The sequence below is a fragment of the Nothobranchius furzeri genome, chromosome 17 (assembly GCF_043380555.1).
Source record: "Nothobranchius furzeri strain GRZ-AD chromosome 17, NfurGRZ-RIMD1, whole genome shotgun sequence".
Taxonomy (NCBI): domain Eukaryota; kingdom Metazoa; phylum Chordata; class Actinopteri; order Cyprinodontiformes; family Nothobranchiidae; genus Nothobranchius; species Nothobranchius furzeri.
This window is the reverse complement of record NC_091757.1, coordinates 55,980,871-55,998,043: the sequence shown is the minus strand read 5'-3', so window position 1 is coordinate 55,998,043 and position 17,173 is coordinate 55,980,871. Positions and strand designations below refer to the sequence as shown.

Genomic DNA, 17,173 nt, shown 5'->3' with positions numbered 1-17,173 from the left:
CTCCTCACCCTATCTCTAAGGCTGAGCCCGGCCACCCTACGGAGGAAACTCATTTCGGCCGCTTGTATCCGCGATCTCGTTCTTTCGGTCATTACCCAAAGCTCATGACCATAGGTGAGGATTGGGACGTAGATCGACCGGTAAATCGAGAGCCTGGCTTTCTGGCTCAGCTCCCTCTTCCCCACGACAGATCGGCTCAGCGTCCGCATCACTGCAGACGCCGAACCAATCCGCCTGTCGATCTCCCGATCCCTCCTACCCTCACTCGTGAACAAGACCCCGAGATACTTAAACTCCTCCACTTGAGGTAGGACCTCTCCCCCGACCCGGAGGTGGCAAGCCACCCTTTTCCGGTCGAGAACCATGGTCTCAGATTTGGAGGTGCTGATCCTCATCCCAGCCGCTTCACATTCGGCCGCGAACCTACCCAGCAAGAGCTGAAGGTCAGAGCTGGATGAAGCTAGGAGGACCACATCATCCGCAAAAAGCAGAGACGAGATTCTCCTGCCACCAAACTCGACACACTCCACACCACGGCTGCGTCTAGAAATTCTGTCCATAAAAGTGATGAACAGAACCGGTGACAAAGGGCAGCCCTGGCGGAGTCCAACCCTCACTGGGAACAGGTCCGACTTACTACCGGCTATGTGGACCAAACTCACGCTCCTCTGGTAAAGGGACTGAATGGCCCTTAACAGAAAGCCACCCACCCCATACTCCTGGAGCGTCCCCCACAGGGTGCCCCTGGGGACACGGTCATAAGCCTTCTCCAAATCCACAAAGCACATGTGGATTGGTTGGGCAAACTCCCATGCCCCCTCCATCACCCTTGCAAGGGTATAGAGCTGGTCCACAGTTCCACGGCCAGGACGAAAACCACATTGCTCCTCCTCTATCTGAGATTCAACTATCGATCGGACCCTCCTCTCCAGTACCTTGGAGTAGACCTTTCCAGGGAGGCTGAGGAGTGTGATCCCCCTATAGTTGGAACACACCCTCAGGTCACCCTTCTTAAAGATGGGGACCACCACCCCGGTCTGCCACTCCCTAGGAACTGCCCCCGATGACCACGCAATGTTGTAGAGACGTGTCAACCATGACAGCCCTACAACATCCATAGCCTTGAGATACCCAGGACGAACCTCATCCGCCCCCGGGGCTCCGCCGCTGTGTAGTTGTTAGACTACCTCAGCAACTTCTGCCCCCGAGATCGGACAGTCCATCCCCAGGCCTCCCAGCTCTGGTTCCTCCTCGGAATGCGCATTGGTGGGATTGAGGAGCTCCTCAAAGTATTCCTTCCACCGTCCGACTATAGCCTCAGTTGACGTCAGCAGCTCCCCATCCCCACTGTAAACAGTGTGAGCGAGTTGCTGCCTTCCTCTCCTGAGGCGTCGGACAGTTTGCCAGAACCTCTTTGGAGCCGATCGATAGTCTTTCTCCATGGCCTCACCAAACTCCTCCCACGCCCGAGATTTTGCCTCGGCAACTGCCACTGCTGCACTCCGCTTGGCTATCCGGTACCTGTCTGCTGCCTCCGGAGACCCACAGACCAGCCACGCCCTGTAGGCCTCCTTCTTCAGCCTGACGGCTCCCCGAACCTCTGGTGTCCACCAGCGGGTACGGGGGTTGCCACCACGACTGGCAACGGCCACCTTACGACCACAGCTAGCAACAGCCGCCTCGACAATCGCAGAGTGGAACAAGGCCCACTCGGACTCAATGTCCCCCACTGCTCTCGGGACGTGGTCAAAGCTCTGCCGGAGGTGGGAGTTGAAGACCGTCTTGACAGGTTCTTCTGCCAGGCGTTCCCAGCAGACCCTCACTATGCGTTTGGGTCTGCCAGGTCTACGCGGCATGTTCCCTTGCCATCTGATCCAACTCACCACCAGGTGGTGATCAGTTGACAGCTCCGCCCCTCTCTTCACTCGGGTGTCCAAAACATACGGCCGCAGGTCAGATGATACGACTACAAAATCTATCATCGACCTGTGACCTAGGCTGCCCTGGTACCAAGTGTACCGGTGGGCATCCTTATGTTCGAACATGATGCTCGTTATGGCCAAACTGCGGCTTGCACAGAAGTTTAATAACAAAACACCACTCGAGTTCAGATTAGGTGGGCCGTTCCTCCCAATCACACCCCTCCAGGTCAAGCTGTCATTGCCCACGTGAGCATTGAAGTCCCCCAGCAGGACAATGGAGTCCCCTGATGGAGCACCATCTAGCACTCGTCCCAGGGACTCCAAAAAGGGTGGGTACTCTGAACTGATATTTGGCCCATAAGCACAAACAACAGTCAGGACCCGTTCCCCGACCCGAAGGCGCAAGGAAGCTACCCTCTTGTCCCCCGGGGTAAACCCCAACACACAGGCAGAGAGTCTCGGGGCTAACAAAAAGCCAACCCCAGCCCTCCGCCTCTCACCCGGAGCAACTCCAGCAAAGTAGAGTGTCCAACCCCTCTCCAGGTCTCGCGTTCCAGAGCCAATGCAATGTGTCGAGGTGAGTCCGACTATATCTAGCCGGTACCGCTCAACCTCTGCCACAAGCTCCGGCTCCTTCCCCGCCAGCGAGGTGACGTTCCATGTCCCAAAAACTAGTTTTATTGTCCGGGGATTGGACCGCCAAGGCTCCCGCCTTGGTCTGCCACCCGATTCGCATTGCACCGGACCCTTCATGTTCCTCCTGCGGGTGGTGGGTCCACAGTTGGACGAGCCCATGTATCCGGTTCGGGCTGGGCCCGGCCGGGCCCCATGGGCGAAAGCCCGGCCACCAGGCGCTCGCTCACGGGCCCCAACCCCAGGCCTGGCTCCAGGGTGGGACCCCGGTAACCCTCCGGGCCGGGTACTCCGACTCTTCGTTTTAACCGCCATGATATACCATATATGTGTGTGTATATATGTATATATATATATATATATACACACACATATATATATGTGTGTGTATATATATATATGTTTGTGTATATATATATATGTGTGTATATATATATACACAAACACACACATATATATATATATACACATACATACATACATACATATATATACACATATATTTACATATATACATGTTTGTATATATACGTATATATATGTGTGTATATATTTATATATACATATATATGTGTGTATATATATATATATATATATATATATATATATACACATATATATAAGTGTGTGTATATATACATATATATACACACACACATATATATATATATACATATATATATATACACACATATATATATACATACATATAGATGGCAAAACTTAGCAAAAAGAAAGTATGAGAGCAGTATAAACCCTACTTGCCAAGGCAATAAATGCTTGTAATTCTTACCTCCAGGGCTGTATCTAAAGCTTTAGACACATTAAACCTCTTGAGCTGCTTGTCATATTTGGCCAAATGTTGTCTCGCAGGCTTACTGACAAAGTAATCATCCTGTAAAAATGTGAAAGGGGTTTTGTAAATCACGGAAATGCAAACATTTCCACAGTTCTCACATGTTTTTGCATCTCTAGAGGACTAATCTGCTGATCAGAACCATAGATTTCAGGCTTACCTGTTTTGGGACAAAGTTTTTCCCTTTCATGAAGACCCGATACGACGGCCGCCGCCTTGGTTTGCTCGTTTCCTTCGGCTCTTCCAGATTCTTTCTGTGTTTGATACTCAGAATACTGTTGGTCATTCCGACAACGATGGACTCGTCGTCCGGCTGAGGAGAAAGTGGTGGACTCAGATTTACTGTACATAAACTATAGAGGTGCTGAAAAAAATTGATTCAAGTCTGAATCGGGATTCTTATTTATAAATATTCAGAATCGATTCACAAAGGTTCAGAATTTCAGAATCGATTCCAAGAACTCAAATATTTGGAATGTTACAGGTTTGAGATGCACTTTTTTGGTCTTTGTTAGGAGAGTCAGTACTCCGATTACTTTTGTGGTCCCATAAATTGAGATGATTTATGTTTGAATCTGCTGATAAGAGGGCGCTTGAATAGGGCTGTTGCGATTGAGGAATTCCCCCTGCGGTGAGTCAGGGCAAATCAATATTGCGGTATGCGATATTATTGCAACCCGTTTTTATTTATGTACTTAGCAAATTAGTTTGTTTATTACTAAACTCATGGCAATATTTCCTTTGAAACATTGTGCATACACATTTAAAAATGTTAGAAAAAAATACATGGCCATTTTTAACACTTTATTGAATGCAGATCAAAGGGCAGTAACGGCATTCTCAGACTGAACTTAAAAACAACATTCAGGAGGTTTCACTTTGAAATGCAAATTCGGCTGCAACATCTAACAGAAATTTAAAAAAAGTGCCCTACTATCTCCTCGATCAGCGCGGACTTTACCTCTCAGCATGCGCTGTTGCGAGATTTAATCAAGTGCGGTAATTGCGGTGGCACGTCATGCAGCGCGGTGGGTTTCTTAATATCGCGATATATTGTTCTTGCGATTATTGCGACAGCCCTACACTTGAATATAATTTTTCTCCATACTCAGAAATTTGAGATATTCTCATATTTATATTCTAAGTTGATAAACGAGTACTCAGGATTACTCATGTAACTTGTTTCTACACTTACGTGAAAAGTATTTGACCGTATTACTTTCAAAGCTACTGTTAGGTAACTACAGATTTGTTATATTTTACAAGGTAAGCAAACATAAATGTTGCCTTTTGGTCAAAAGATTGTTTCTGTTTAGTTTTAGAATCACTTTAGTTTACCTTGTAAATTTGCATTTTTGGAGCGTGACCAGTTTAAAGTCAAATAAAAATGTCCCACAGCTTTAACTAACTTGTACAACAAAGTAGTTCATCCTGGAGCTGACACTCTTTGTTAATACCGACTGTGAATCGGTTTAAATTGAGAATCGATTCTGAATCGAATCGGCACCCCAAGAATCGGAATCGAATCAAATCGTGAGTTGCTCTAAGATTCACATCCCTAATAAATTAATTCCACAAAGCTTCAAATTCCTGTAATAAAAAGCCACTGCTGATAAAACGATTTGCTCTAAAATACATTTAGTCATTTCAAGTTCTAGAGAGCATGCTTCCAGTAAATCAGAGCTTTGTTCTTACAGCCAGACCCAAACTGAGGATCGCAGCAGCGTAGTCAAAGTTGTGGACCACTTTATAGTTGGTGGTGTTGTACACCTTCACATGCCTGGAAGACAGACAAGTCAATTAATCAGATTCACTTTTATTCAACCAGCAAACAAAAGCAGCTTAACACACCGGACAGCTCGTAAAGAATTAGATAGAAACGTTTGGCCATCAGGACAGACCCAGAAGCCACGGGCGTGGAGGTGACGTTACCTGTCCAGAGACGCAGACAGCAGTCTCTGTCCGCTGCTGTTGAGAGCCAGACAGGTGACGGTTTTATGGTGGTTCTTCAAAGAAACCAGAGGCTGACCACCTTTTAAAAGATCCCACACTTTGACGTAGCGTCCTCCTGAGGAGGGAATACACTCTTTTATTTCAATGCATCTGCGATGGTCTCTAGTATACATGAATGCCTTGTGAGTCATTTTCTATGTAAAAGTCTCTGGCGCTCCCGTTTCAGTAAGTAGAAGTTAACCGGAGAGGAGGGAAGAAAACTACAGGATTTGTGGAATAACACAAGCCTGGCGGAGTTCTGCTGCATTGTGCAGTTGCTAATGCTAACGGTTAGCTTCTACTAGCCGAGACGTTCTCTGCTGTTGTCTGGATGCTAAAGGCGCGTTCCAGTTGTCCTCGGAACTCGTTTAACCGAGATAAGTTAGCCGGGAATGACGCAACGAACTCGGAATCCCGAGCTGCAAGCTCGTGGGTTTCAGAAGACCTCGAGATCCCAAATTTAAAGATGGTTGTGCCCAGTGCTACGAGGAAGTAGTTAGCATCTTTATTTTTTTCACATTTATATGTTCTGTTTTCTTTCTTTTTGCTATCTAACAGCACCAGTAAGTTGTTTATTGTTGTTTCTGTAACGGAATGAAATGACTGTTTTCAACCAAAAGTCATTTTCCCCTCTCCTCTGACACAGAACTAGTCTGCATGAGATATGACCTCAAGGTCTCATGCATGTGCTCTAAACTGCTTCTTTCCAGCTCAAGAGAAGAATGAACTCTTTTCTTTTAATTAATAAAAGAACTCTATTTTAATAAAGCTAATCAAACAAAGTGTTAGTCAATAATAAGATGTGACCAATCTGTGAAATCAAAATATGAATTACTTGATTATAATCCTATAGAATATAATAAGTAATATGACTTTAAATGTTTCCACTAGGACTGATCTCACGTAGCGTTAAGACATGACACATTGTTTTACTGATCCAATCAGAATCTGCCAGATCTGACGGAGGCGTGGTTTTGGTGGTGTTTGGTAAATCTGTCATCTTTTCATTCGACCATAAACCAAAACATCCGAAGTATAAAACTATGCCCACGTCATCTTTAACGCCAGTTCAAAGTGTTCTAGAGAAGTTGTCGGAGTGGCCAATCCGTAACTTTCCTCTTCAGCCGAAAGAACCGACGACAAGCTGGATAAAATCTGTTGCTGTTCCACCTGCTGCAACGGTTCCTTTCAGAATAAAAGCTGAACCATCACGACCCAGGTTTGGGTCTCACTAGATGCCAACAAAACCATCGTGACCCGGAAGTATCTCAAAGACTGGTGGTCGGCTGCCGTGGCTGCTTCTACAGGCTTCGGCTCCATAAAGGTCAAGCTGGACCTCTACACCTCCTGATCTAACGGGGACTTCCACTAAGGGTACGTAGGCCGATAGAATTGCGTTGAATGTGTTTAGGAATCTCCTAACCAAAGCTTAGCACGAAGACATCACCTTCAGTTCCCATCAGAACTAATCGTTTCTCCGGATTTGCTGGTTCTGAGCAACATTCCACACTACACCGTTCTCCGTCTCATCCACCTTAGTTACACCATACATTTAGTGTTAAAGTTAGTCTAGTTTAATTTGTTTAGTAATAAATCTTTAAACTTTTAAACTTGACTCTCTCTTCTGTTGTCTCTGAGTGAATACAAGGTTGTTATCTAATCCCTGCAATAAAAAGTTCCAATCTTCTGGTTAACAGTTCCCACAGATCCATAAGTCTGATTTCAGATTTACTCTGGAATCTCATGTCTTATGGCTCATTAAATAACATGTAAATTAAACCATTACATTATCAATAGTTTTTCAGTGTTCCACACCTTTAATACCAGAAAACAATTCATTTAGTCCTACCGTCCCAATCAAATCACTAAATTTAAACCAACATTTGTGTTTGGAGCGGACATGTGTTTCTTATCCAACCACGAACCTGCAGAGACGAGGAGTCCCTCTGAGGGATAGAGGAGAAGGCTTTCCACTGGCTGTCCGTGATCCATGGTCATCACGCTCTTCTCCGTTCTGGAATCAAACACTCTCAGCGTGTGGTCATATGACCCTGAAATTAAAAGATGAACTCAGATTAGATTTATCAAACCTCTACAGGAAGCCTTTGGTCTTTCACAACATTATCTGAACTATTCCAGGCAGAAATGACCTAGGAAGCACCGGATATGATGCTAATGAACTAAAAGGTCAACTTCCTGTCACCCCGTTGTCATTTCCCCACAACAACGTAATGAAGAAGCTTCCGCCTCACCTGTTATGAAGAGGTCCCTGTTTAGTTTACTCGTAACACCACAGCGCACATAATCTGTGTGTTCCTGATAGGCGGTGAGCTCAACAGCGTTTGGGATATCCCAAAGTCGGCACGTGTAGTCGTCCGACGCCGTGAGGATCTGGTAGCGGCCCGTGGTGAAGTCAGCTACATGTACAGCCCTGAGTGAAAAAATACAGCGACTTTCAGTTCATTCTCAAGACCAGACGTGACTTCAGACGGCTTGTGTTGTCAGAACTCTTGAGATCATCATGAAGTTCAGTCGATGGATCACTCAAGAAATCATCATTCAACTTAATAAACACTAAAATATGGAATTTTACTGTGAAACTGAAAGATCCTGGAACATTAAAGAAACACTTATGAGGAAGATGACTGTCTCGCTCTTTTACTAAATAAGAAATGCAATTCTCTTCAGAATAGACTTTATTAACCCCACAGTGAGGAAATTAACTCGTTATGGCAGCACTTAGAGAAGAAGAAGAAATATCAGTCCAAGCTTGGGACGCACAATATATCGGCCTCGATATCAGTCCGATAAATAAAACTGGGTCGATATTAACAACCGATATTTTTTCCATCTTGTTTCCGTTTATCTGTTTCAGAGAGTGTGTGTGTGTGTGTGTGTGTGTGGGCGGGGGGGGGGGGGGGGGGGGGGGGTATTGTGACAGTGGTTGTAATCATCTCAGAAATGTAAGTGAGTGTGTTGTGTGTACATAATAATGCAAATTAAACTTCAACAATTCGTCGTCGACTTCCTCCGCTTATCCGGGTCGCGGGGGCAGCATCCCAACTAGGGAGCTGCAGACCGTCCTCTCCCCGGCCACCTCCACCAGCTCCTCCGGCAGGACCCCAAGGCGTTCCCGGACCAGATTAGAGATGTAACCTCTCCAACGTGTCCTGGGTCGACCCGGGGGCCTCCTGCCGGCAGGACATGCCCGAAACACCTCCCCAGGGAGGCGTCCAGGAGGCATCCTGACCAGATGCCCAAACCACCTCAACTGACTCCTTTCGATCCGGAGGAGCAGCGGTTCTACTCCGAGTCCCTCCCGAATGTCCGAGCTCCTCACCCTATCTCTAAGGCTGAGCCCGGCCACCCTACGGAGGAAACTCATTTCGGCCGCTTGTATCCGCGATCTCGTTCTTTCGGTCATTACCCAAAGCTCATGACCGTAGGTGAGGATTGGGACGTAGATCGACCGGTAAATCGAGAGCTTCAACAATTTTCATTCTATACAAAATCTGCTGATTTTAGAAGCATTAACGTCAGCATATCGGTTATCGGCCATAACAGTCATATTAGTTCTGGATACCAGCCCAAAAATATCATTTCGGTGTATCACTAGTCCAAACCCATCAGAGTAGTGAAGAGATCAAATTCTGCTCAGTTCGACCCCGTTCTTGGTCTACGACAGAACTACAGCGATGGCAACATGCTCACTTTGTGTGCCCTTTGTACATCCTGAGTGCCGCCTTGCCGCCGACGTCATACAGACGGACAACAGAGTCCTCGCATCCTGCAACAAGCAGCTGACCATCTGATCTGAACCTGCCACAGTACGCCGTGTCCTTGAACCGAGTGAAGGTCTTAACAGGTTCTTGGGAAAACGGTCCATAAATGTGGATCTGTGGAGAAAAAGAAAAGTAAACAAACGTGGAGTCGGTAACAATCAGACAAGTAACAGAAGTTAAACCAAAACTAACAACTCCAGACTCGTTTAAGGGCATTAATATGGGTTGTATCTAACAGTATTTCTAATTTATTTATAATTTTGGAATAATGTAATGTAATAAGAATATTAACTATGCTTTAGTGCTTGTTTTTAATTATTTTGCATCTTTGGATTACTATAATTTGTAGTGTTTCCCTGTACATTTCCTGCTATTAGCATAAGGCACAGCAGCTTGAGCTGTATAGCACATTTCAAACAAAGGCAATTCAATGTGCTTTACAGAAGCAAGAACAGCAAACTGTAACTCAAACAAAGAAATGTAGATATTCATTCCAGATGCAACAAACAGATAAAAAGTAGTCAAAAGGGTAGCAGTTAAAATCTGTAGAGATTAGTAAATAAAACCTGGATTTTAATTACAAAGCCAACTCACTCTTGTGAACGCAGTTACAGCAAAGTTATGTGGAGATACCGGAGAGAAGTCGATGTTTGAGACTGCCCCAAATTCTTTAATTTGGACAGGAGCCTGCAGCAAAAAACAAGACAATGGTGAAAATGGTGAACACAGGAAAACCTCATCAGTGTAACTTTTAAATCACAAGCTGCCTCAGCAGAGACGTACCTTGTAGTTTTTCCAGTATAATGTGTCCTCTGTGATCTTTTCTCCAAGCTTTGGAAGGTCTGGGATTTGTGTGGGTTTAAAAGAGGCCATCTGTGTGCTTTCTGTAGATAGATCTATGAAAACGAGGATGAAGCGGATTTAAAATGAGTTCACGTTAAAAGGTTTTGCTGGTTAAGTTAACACATGTCGGGCAGAAGCATCAAAACGGATCAACGGCAAAGTCACACTCTGCGTGTAAAAAACAACCAGTTAATACATGAACTCAAACAACAAGCGCACATATGAAGTGACAAATCTGAAAACAAAAGCAGTTAAGCGTGAAGAGTCTAAGCGCGTTCAGCGCACGTTGCTAAAGACAGCTAGCATGTTTATGCTAAAGCCTTCTGATTATTCTCACCTCTGAAACGATCAAGGTCCTGAAAGGTGGACTTGTTTGTAAAATCAATGGTCTGGCTTTAATTATTGTTGACTTTTGAGTCTAAGTGAAGAAAAACTTTCTCATTTTATCGAGTGATCACGTTGCCTGTCCGCGGACAGGAGGACGCCATGATGGAAAACGTAACTACTTCCGTAATCCAAAATAAAAGTTTTTTTTCCTTTTAATTAGATAAAGTAATAAATAATTACATCATCGTCGTCGTCTTCATCATTATTATTATTGTTATATTCGTATGTTTTCTAATTACTTGATTTAATCGATAATCGAAGTACAACACAAGAAAAATGACGAAGTGGTTGTAAGAATGGATTTATTTACCTAGATTAACGTTTTGTTTTATTTGTTTAAGAAATAAGCGTAAAAGATAAGTGAGAAGAAAAAGAAATAAAACTGAAAAACTGCGATAGGTGTTGTGTTTAAAAGTGCACCTCTGTCGTCAAACGCACTCTCGTTGACATTTCCGTTGACGTCAAAAGGATGGGACAAAAATTACTTTTTGTAGTCACCGGATGGCTTTTTATATATATATATATATATATATATATATATATATATATATATATATATATATATATATATATTTTTTTTTTTTTTTTTTACTTGTTCGTACTTTTTCCTTTTCTGTTATTTGAAGCGTTTGTGCGTGTTTGTGTTGCGTTGAAATAAAACCCTCCTGTTCGTCACTTAATGCGTGTATGATTAACTACTTTCCTGCTGTGTTTATTCATTTAAACCAGTCTGGGATGGCTGGGTATGTTTGTTTCTCACATCTGACTGCATTACTAACGATACGCTTATATAGTTATTTTATTTAGCTAACAATCAAACCATTGTGCTCGTCATTATTACGCTGCAGTCATGATTCTAGAATTTAGTTTATTAGAAACACTACATAAAATAAAATAAAAAAGTAAGCATTGCTTCCTAATAAGGGGCGCTTCCGACCTCAGGGATGCTTTTTCCGTCACAACACTGTTAGGTTATCTATCTTACGTCATTTCCGGGCTCCCCCCTTTCTGTCTTCATCGACTGTTGTGTGACCCGCGTGTGTACACAGTCCCAGGTCTGTTCACGCACGTCTATGTTGTATTTGCATGTATTTCATACTTAAACAATCGTAAGTTAGCAGCTAAATCTAACCTTACCTCACACTGTGGGTTTAAACGCGATGGAAACAGTCGGCATAATTCTGTCAACGTCGGTTTGAAGAGGCCCGAGCTAGCGTTAGCGTGATTCGTTCCTAGCCGTAGTTCACTTGACACAAATTCACAAGAAAAACACGTTTTAGAAAATAGATGTGATGGAAAATAAATTACAATCTCATTTTAGGTAAAGTTTTTCTCCCAATAGGATTTGTGTGATACAAATAAACGTTTATAATCGACCTTGCATGCAATAGGTTTAGCTGCCATGCCACTTGAGTTCACACAAGTCTGCAGCTATTTTGAGCCAGACCGCCCTGAGTTAGTTTGATGTGTTAAAGCGAAAAGCTGAGGGGTAATTTGGGACATTTTTATTTTCTGACACTCAATCCTAACTACAAACCTCACCTTTCTTGTTAGTTTGAAGTTACACCAGAAATGGCAGCGAAAGTAATAGTTGAATGATTTTCGCATCTAGTGTGTCATCTCCCAATTATTTAATTGCAACTTACAGTTTGGAATTAGTGTTGTTCTTCACATTCATTTACCTGTAAAATTATTAAAATCACTTATACGCTTTTTTTTTGTTATATCTTGTGTTTGCATCAGATGAAGGAGTCAATAATGAACCAGGAGAAGCTTGCCAAACTGCAGGCTCAGGTCCGCATAGGTGGCAAAGTAAGTTTAAATCCATTATGTGAAAGAAATGGGGTTATTTTTTTATTTTTTGCAGTTTTTTGAATCTTAATTAAAACTAGTTTTTGTTTTGTAGGGGTCAGCTCGTAGGAAGAAGAAGGTGGTGCACAGAACGGCTACAGCTGATGATAAGAAGCTGCAGTTTTCACTAAAGAAACTTGGAGTCAACAATATCTCTGGTATTGAGGAGGTATGGCAGACAAGTCAGGTCTCTAACCAGGTCTGTAACTATCTAAAGACTCTGAGGAGGGTTTTCAAACCGTTTTCACTCCGTTTTTGCTGCAGGTGAATATGTTCACAAACCAGGGCACGGTGATTCATTTTAATAACCCGAAGGTCCAGGCCTCCTTGGCTGCCAACACTTTTACCATCACTGGTCACGCTGAGAACAAACAGCTAACAGAGATGCTGCCAGGAATCCTAAATCAGCTGGGAGCTGACAGTCTCACCAGCCTCAGGAGACTAGCAGAGACCCTGCCCAAACCAGGTACTTAGAAAAATGTCTTCTATATTTATCAGCTGTTTAGGTTTAGCTAAAATATGTCAACCCTTCCCCATAGCTGGAGAGAACAGAGCCCCCATGGTCACAGTTGAAGAGGAGGATGATGAGGTTCCAGGTAACCATGCTTGTACTTCACTATTTACTAATATGATGCTTTGCTTTACTGCAACGTGAGAATATCAGCCCATTTCAAGTAAAAACAATATTTTATAATTAATCCATGCTGGCTTATTTAAAACATCAGTTTGTGAAAAAGAAAGAAAACAATATTTTATATACAGGATATCCGCGGGTCCTTTAAAAAGTCTTAAATTAGCTTTTCCAAATTTAAGGCCTTAAAAATCCTTAAAAATGACTAATAATCCTTAAATACAGTTTCCAAAGGTCTTAAATTACCAAACACCCAATAATCAAGATTCTTTTATTTCTATAAAAATTTTGTGAATTTCTAGTTAGTGTTCAGCTTTTTTTGTGTACGATGTTGCCGTAAGCGGAACCGCACACATTCAGTGAAAGGGGGCTATTTTTAGATGAGCACATTAGCTGGTTAAGCTAGTGGGAGCTTGCGCCTTGGGAAAGTGCAAGTTTAATGGTAACTGGATGGCTAATCCCACGTTCGCGACGTTCCAGGTAATAGCTGGAAATCATAGCTTAAATTTAATTAAAAAAAACAGCTTAAATTTGGTCAAAGCGGCCTTAAAAAAGTCTTAAATTTGACTCCCTTAAACCTGCAGATACCCTGTATATAGCACTTCACAAGAACAAAACATTTAAAGTGTAAAAAAGACTTTATAAAATGATTTTTCAATCATAAAAATGAGGAAAACAACTGTGAAATGTAAGGAAAGAGTAAATGAATAAGAGAAAAGGAGATCGGTGGATCCTGAGGAAGGTGGAATAGGTGGGGAGAGCAGAATAAAGAGAGAGAGGTGAAGAAGGTCATACAAAAGCCAGCTTGAACAAGTGAGTCTTCAGCTGCTTTTTAAAGGAGACCACTGAGTCCACTGATCTCAGGCTCAGGGGGAGAGAGGTCCAGAGTCTGGGGGCCACAGCAGCAGATGATCTGTCACCTTTGGTCTTTAGCCTGGTGCTGCACAACCAGTAGGCTTTGATCACTGGACCTCAGGGACCAGCTGGGGGTGTAGGGACTAAGAAGATCACCAATGTAAGATGGTGCTTGTCCATGTAAGGCCCTATAGACCAGAACCAGGATCTTGAAATGAACCCTGAAGGTGACTGGCAGCCAGTGAAGCTGGAGGAGAAGCGGGGTGATGTGGGTGTGTTTGGAGGACTTGGTCAGAAGCTGAGCACAGGCGTTCTGAACCACCTGTAGACGGTTCAGGGAGGTTCTGCTCAGACACGTGAAAAGAGAGTTACAGTAGTCTAAGCGTGAGGAGATGAAGGTGTGGAGAACTGTCTCAAGTTCAGAGCGGGACAGAATGGGACTCAGCTTAGCAACGTTCCTGAGATGGAAGAAGGAAGAGCCAACAAGAGAACTGACGTGAGAATCCAGGGTGAGAGCTGGGTCAAAGGTCATGCCAAGATTCCTGACAGAAGGTTTGGTGTGGGAAGCAAGCTGACCAAGAGAGTCTCTGACTTTGGGAACCAGCTTGTCTGGGGCACAGATGAGGATCTCAGTCTTATGAGGATCTCAGTCTTATCTTCATTCAGCTGAAGAAAGCTCCCACCATCCATGTTTTGATAGAGTCTAAGCAGGTGTGTAACAGCTGCAGCTTAGACATCTCATGGGGCTTAAAGGAGATGTACAGTTGGATGTCATCTGCATAAAGATGGTAAGAGGTTCCTTTGAAGGAGCTCAGGATGTGCTGAAGAGGAAGCAGATAGAGGAGGAACAGTAGAGGCTTCAGCACAGAACCTTGTGGGACACCATGGGTAAGGGAGGTGGTGGGGGAATGAAACTTGGAGACGGCCACAGAGAAGGAACGCTCAGACGGATAAGAGGAGGAAGTCTGATAAGCCTCTGGATTACTGTTTGTTTTAAACACGTGAATCTAGGGCTGAACGATCGTTTTTGGACAGAAATTGCGATTTCAAACAGCACGATCACGTGACCGTCAAAGCTGCGGTTTTAGCGGTTTTGACTGATCCAGGATAACTTGTGTAACCTTTTTTTTACATCCGAGGTTTTCCCCCCTGTGTTATGGCTGCGGCAAAAGCCAGCGTGGGGGTGGGGGGGGTGGGGGGTGTACCTTCCAGAGCCGAGCCCAACTCCACTGCTGACAGAGCTGCATGTTCAGGTTATTTTCCCTGTTTTATGTTCCCACACACGGCGCTGCTAGAGCCGATAATAATGGCACCGTAGGTGAGCCCGGGACAGAGAGAGAGAGAGAACGCAGTTGAGTAAGGGAGAGACTCCTCCCACATCGGCGCAGGTTCAGGCTGATTTCTAAAGCTTGGTTTATGCTTCATCAGCGCGAATGCGGCGTCGCACACTTTAGTTGACTTGAAAGCTCAACTTTTAAAAATGGTTTGAATGTTTCTGACGGCACACGTTCGTTCAAAAGTCGAGGTGTCAGAATGCGTGCGCCTCTCTCGCGGAGCTGACGTTTTAGTGAGGAAAACCCATCAGACGGCTTCAGCCTGCCGCGGTCATCCAGGGAAAACTGCATTTTTTGTTATTTAATACATTTAAAAGCTAGTTCTACCTACAGATTTCCTCCATGCATTTTTGGAGTAGAACATGTTTTTATGAAGCTCCTCCAGATAAAAATCACAAGTTGCTGCACAAACACGTTAAAAAATAAAAAAGATAATAATGGGAGAAAATATTAATAGCTTTACTGTTTTTATTGTATGATTAAATAGTAAATATTAATGTGAATGATTTGTTGTACTAGATTAGAATCTAGACCATCTTTTCACTTAATAATAATAATAATAAATTTTATTTCAACAGCGCCTTTCTAAACACTCTAGGACACTGTACAGACAGAGATAAAACACACAACAATAAAAGACAGAACAGCATAAAACAGACAGATTGGAGCAAAGTGAGTAATAATTGGAATGCTAGACGGAACAGGTGGGTTTTGAGTCTGGTTTTAAAGAGAGTGAGGGAGTCGATGTTCCAGAGCTGGGGAGCAGAGCGACTGAAGGCCCTGCTCCCCATGGTGACCAGACGGAGAGGTGGATGGAGGAGGAGGACCTGAGGGGACGGGTGGAGGTTGAGGGATGAAGGAGGTCTGAGAGGTACGGGGGAGCTAGGTTATGGATGGCTTTGAATGCATACAGCAGAATTTTGAATTGGATTCTGGAAGTGACCGGGAGCCAGTGGAGCTGCTGAAGAACGGGGGCGATGCGGTGGAAGGAGGGAGTTCTGGTCATGATGCGGGCTGCCGAGTTCTGGAGAAGTTGGAGTTTATGGAGGGACTTGTGAGGAAGACCGAAGAGAAGAGCGTTGCAGTAGTCAATACAGGAAGTGATGAGGCTGTGGACAAGGATGGCGACCGAGTGAGAAGTGAGGGAGGGGCGTAGGCGGTTAATGTTGCGTAGATGGAAGTAGGCAGACCGGGTACTGACGATGAATCTACAGGATAGCTTGGCAGGCTAATGTCGGACCTTTGTTTGCAGAAAATCAGGAATTGAACCGAAATCGCAATTCCTGCTAGAAAAATTGCAATTCAGTCTTTTCCTGGAATCGTTCAGCCCTACTTTAATCAGATGTTCTCATTGTAATATTATTCAGGTATGTTTGTGTATATCTTTTATGTTTGCTCTCATGTGAATACGTTTCATCATAACTCTTTCATATCCTTTTTTTTTTTCAGATCTTGTTGAAAACTTTGATGAAGCTTCAAAGAACGAGGCGATCTAACCATCACCAGTGCAACATTTCACATCGGATTTAACAGAATAATTCTGTCCACCTCTTGTTTTTTCTCCATGGAAACGAACAAAACTTGAGTTATAATTCTAAATGTGTCGTTTATAATAAAACAAGTTTTTACAGGAACCACAATTTCATCTTCAGAGTAAATTTATTCCGTTTAGCGTGCGCTAACTTCTTCCTCCTGCTGCTTCTCCTGCCTTCTGTTGCTCACAATACAAAATGTATTGATGAACTTAATCATGTAATAAAATGTGACTTTCACTTTCATTCCTATGTTCTTATTTACACGTTATTTGCAATGAAACTAATCCGTGATTAGTACGGAAGGGGATTAGGGCCACTGGAAAAAAAGGTAAAGAGAACTCTGACTTCTTTTTTCTCCAAATCTCAAAAACGTCAGAATTCTTTTTGTCTTTTCAGCGGCCCTAATCCTCTTGTGTAGTACGTGTGTATCAGATTAAATTGGAGTGACTGGTCTTATGTCAGGCTGAAACACAAACACACTGTGTTTACAGCCCCAGTGCCACCAATATCCTTATTTGTTCCTCTTTGTAAAGAAGTTGTAGTCGGGCCGAG

The 17,173-nt window shown here is 43.6% G+C and overlaps 2 protein-coding genes across 2 annotated transcripts in view; one reads left to right on the top strand and one right to left on the bottom strand.

Annotated features, from left to right (window-relative positions):
- Positions 1–10,539, bottom strand: part of utp15 (UTP15 small subunit processome component) — a 16,482-nt gene extending 5,943 nt beyond the window's left edge. The window contains exons 1-10 of the mRNA XM_070546212.1: positions 10,366–10,539; positions 9,969–10,081; positions 9,780–9,872; positions 9,115–9,299; positions 7,656–7,834; positions 7,329–7,454; positions 5,344–5,479; positions 5,107–5,191; positions 3,572–3,724; positions 3,349–3,450 (exon numbers count right to left, since the gene is read on the bottom strand). Coding sequence (XP_070402313.1) covers positions 3,349–3,450; positions 3,572–3,724; positions 5,107–5,191; positions 5,344–5,479; positions 7,329–7,454; positions 7,656–7,834; positions 9,115–9,299; positions 9,780–9,872; positions 9,969–10,058 — 1,149 coding nt within the window. The 5' untranslated portion in view covers positions 10,059–10,081; positions 10,366–10,539. The remainder of the gene's footprint in view (positions 1–3,348; positions 3,451–3,571; positions 3,725–5,106; positions 5,192–5,343; positions 5,480–7,328; positions 7,455–7,655; positions 7,835–9,114; positions 9,300–9,779; positions 9,873–9,968; positions 10,082–10,365) is intronic.
- An 847-nt stretch (positions 10,540–11,386) lies between these two features.
- Positions 11,387–16,864, top strand: LOC107394272 (transcription factor BTF3). Its single transcript, XM_015973152.3, has 6 exons — positions 11,387–11,470; positions 12,159–12,227; positions 12,322–12,435; positions 12,531–12,732; positions 12,806–12,862; positions 16,536–16,864. Exons 2-6 carry the CDS (start codon positions 12,159–12,161, stop codon positions 16,580–16,582), a joined length of 489 nt encoding a protein of 162 aa, XP_015828638.1. The 5' UTR covers positions 11,387–11,470; the 3' UTR covers positions 16,583–16,864.
- The last annotated feature ends 309 nt before the right edge of the window (positions 16,865–17,173 follow it).

Coding starts and splice junctions, on each gene's coding strand:
- LOC107394272 (XM_015973152.3), top strand. CDS start 12,159: ATGAAGGAGTCAATAATGAACCAGGAGAAGCTTGCCAAACTGCAGGCT. Junction 12,436..12,530: donor ATATCTCTGGTATTGAGGAG/GTATGGCAGACA, acceptor TTTTTGCTGCAG/GTGAATATGTTCACAAACCA. Junction 12,733..12,805: donor AGAGACCCTGCCCAAACCAG/GTACTTAGAAAA, acceptor CCTTCCCCATAG/CTGGAGAGAACAGAGCCCCC.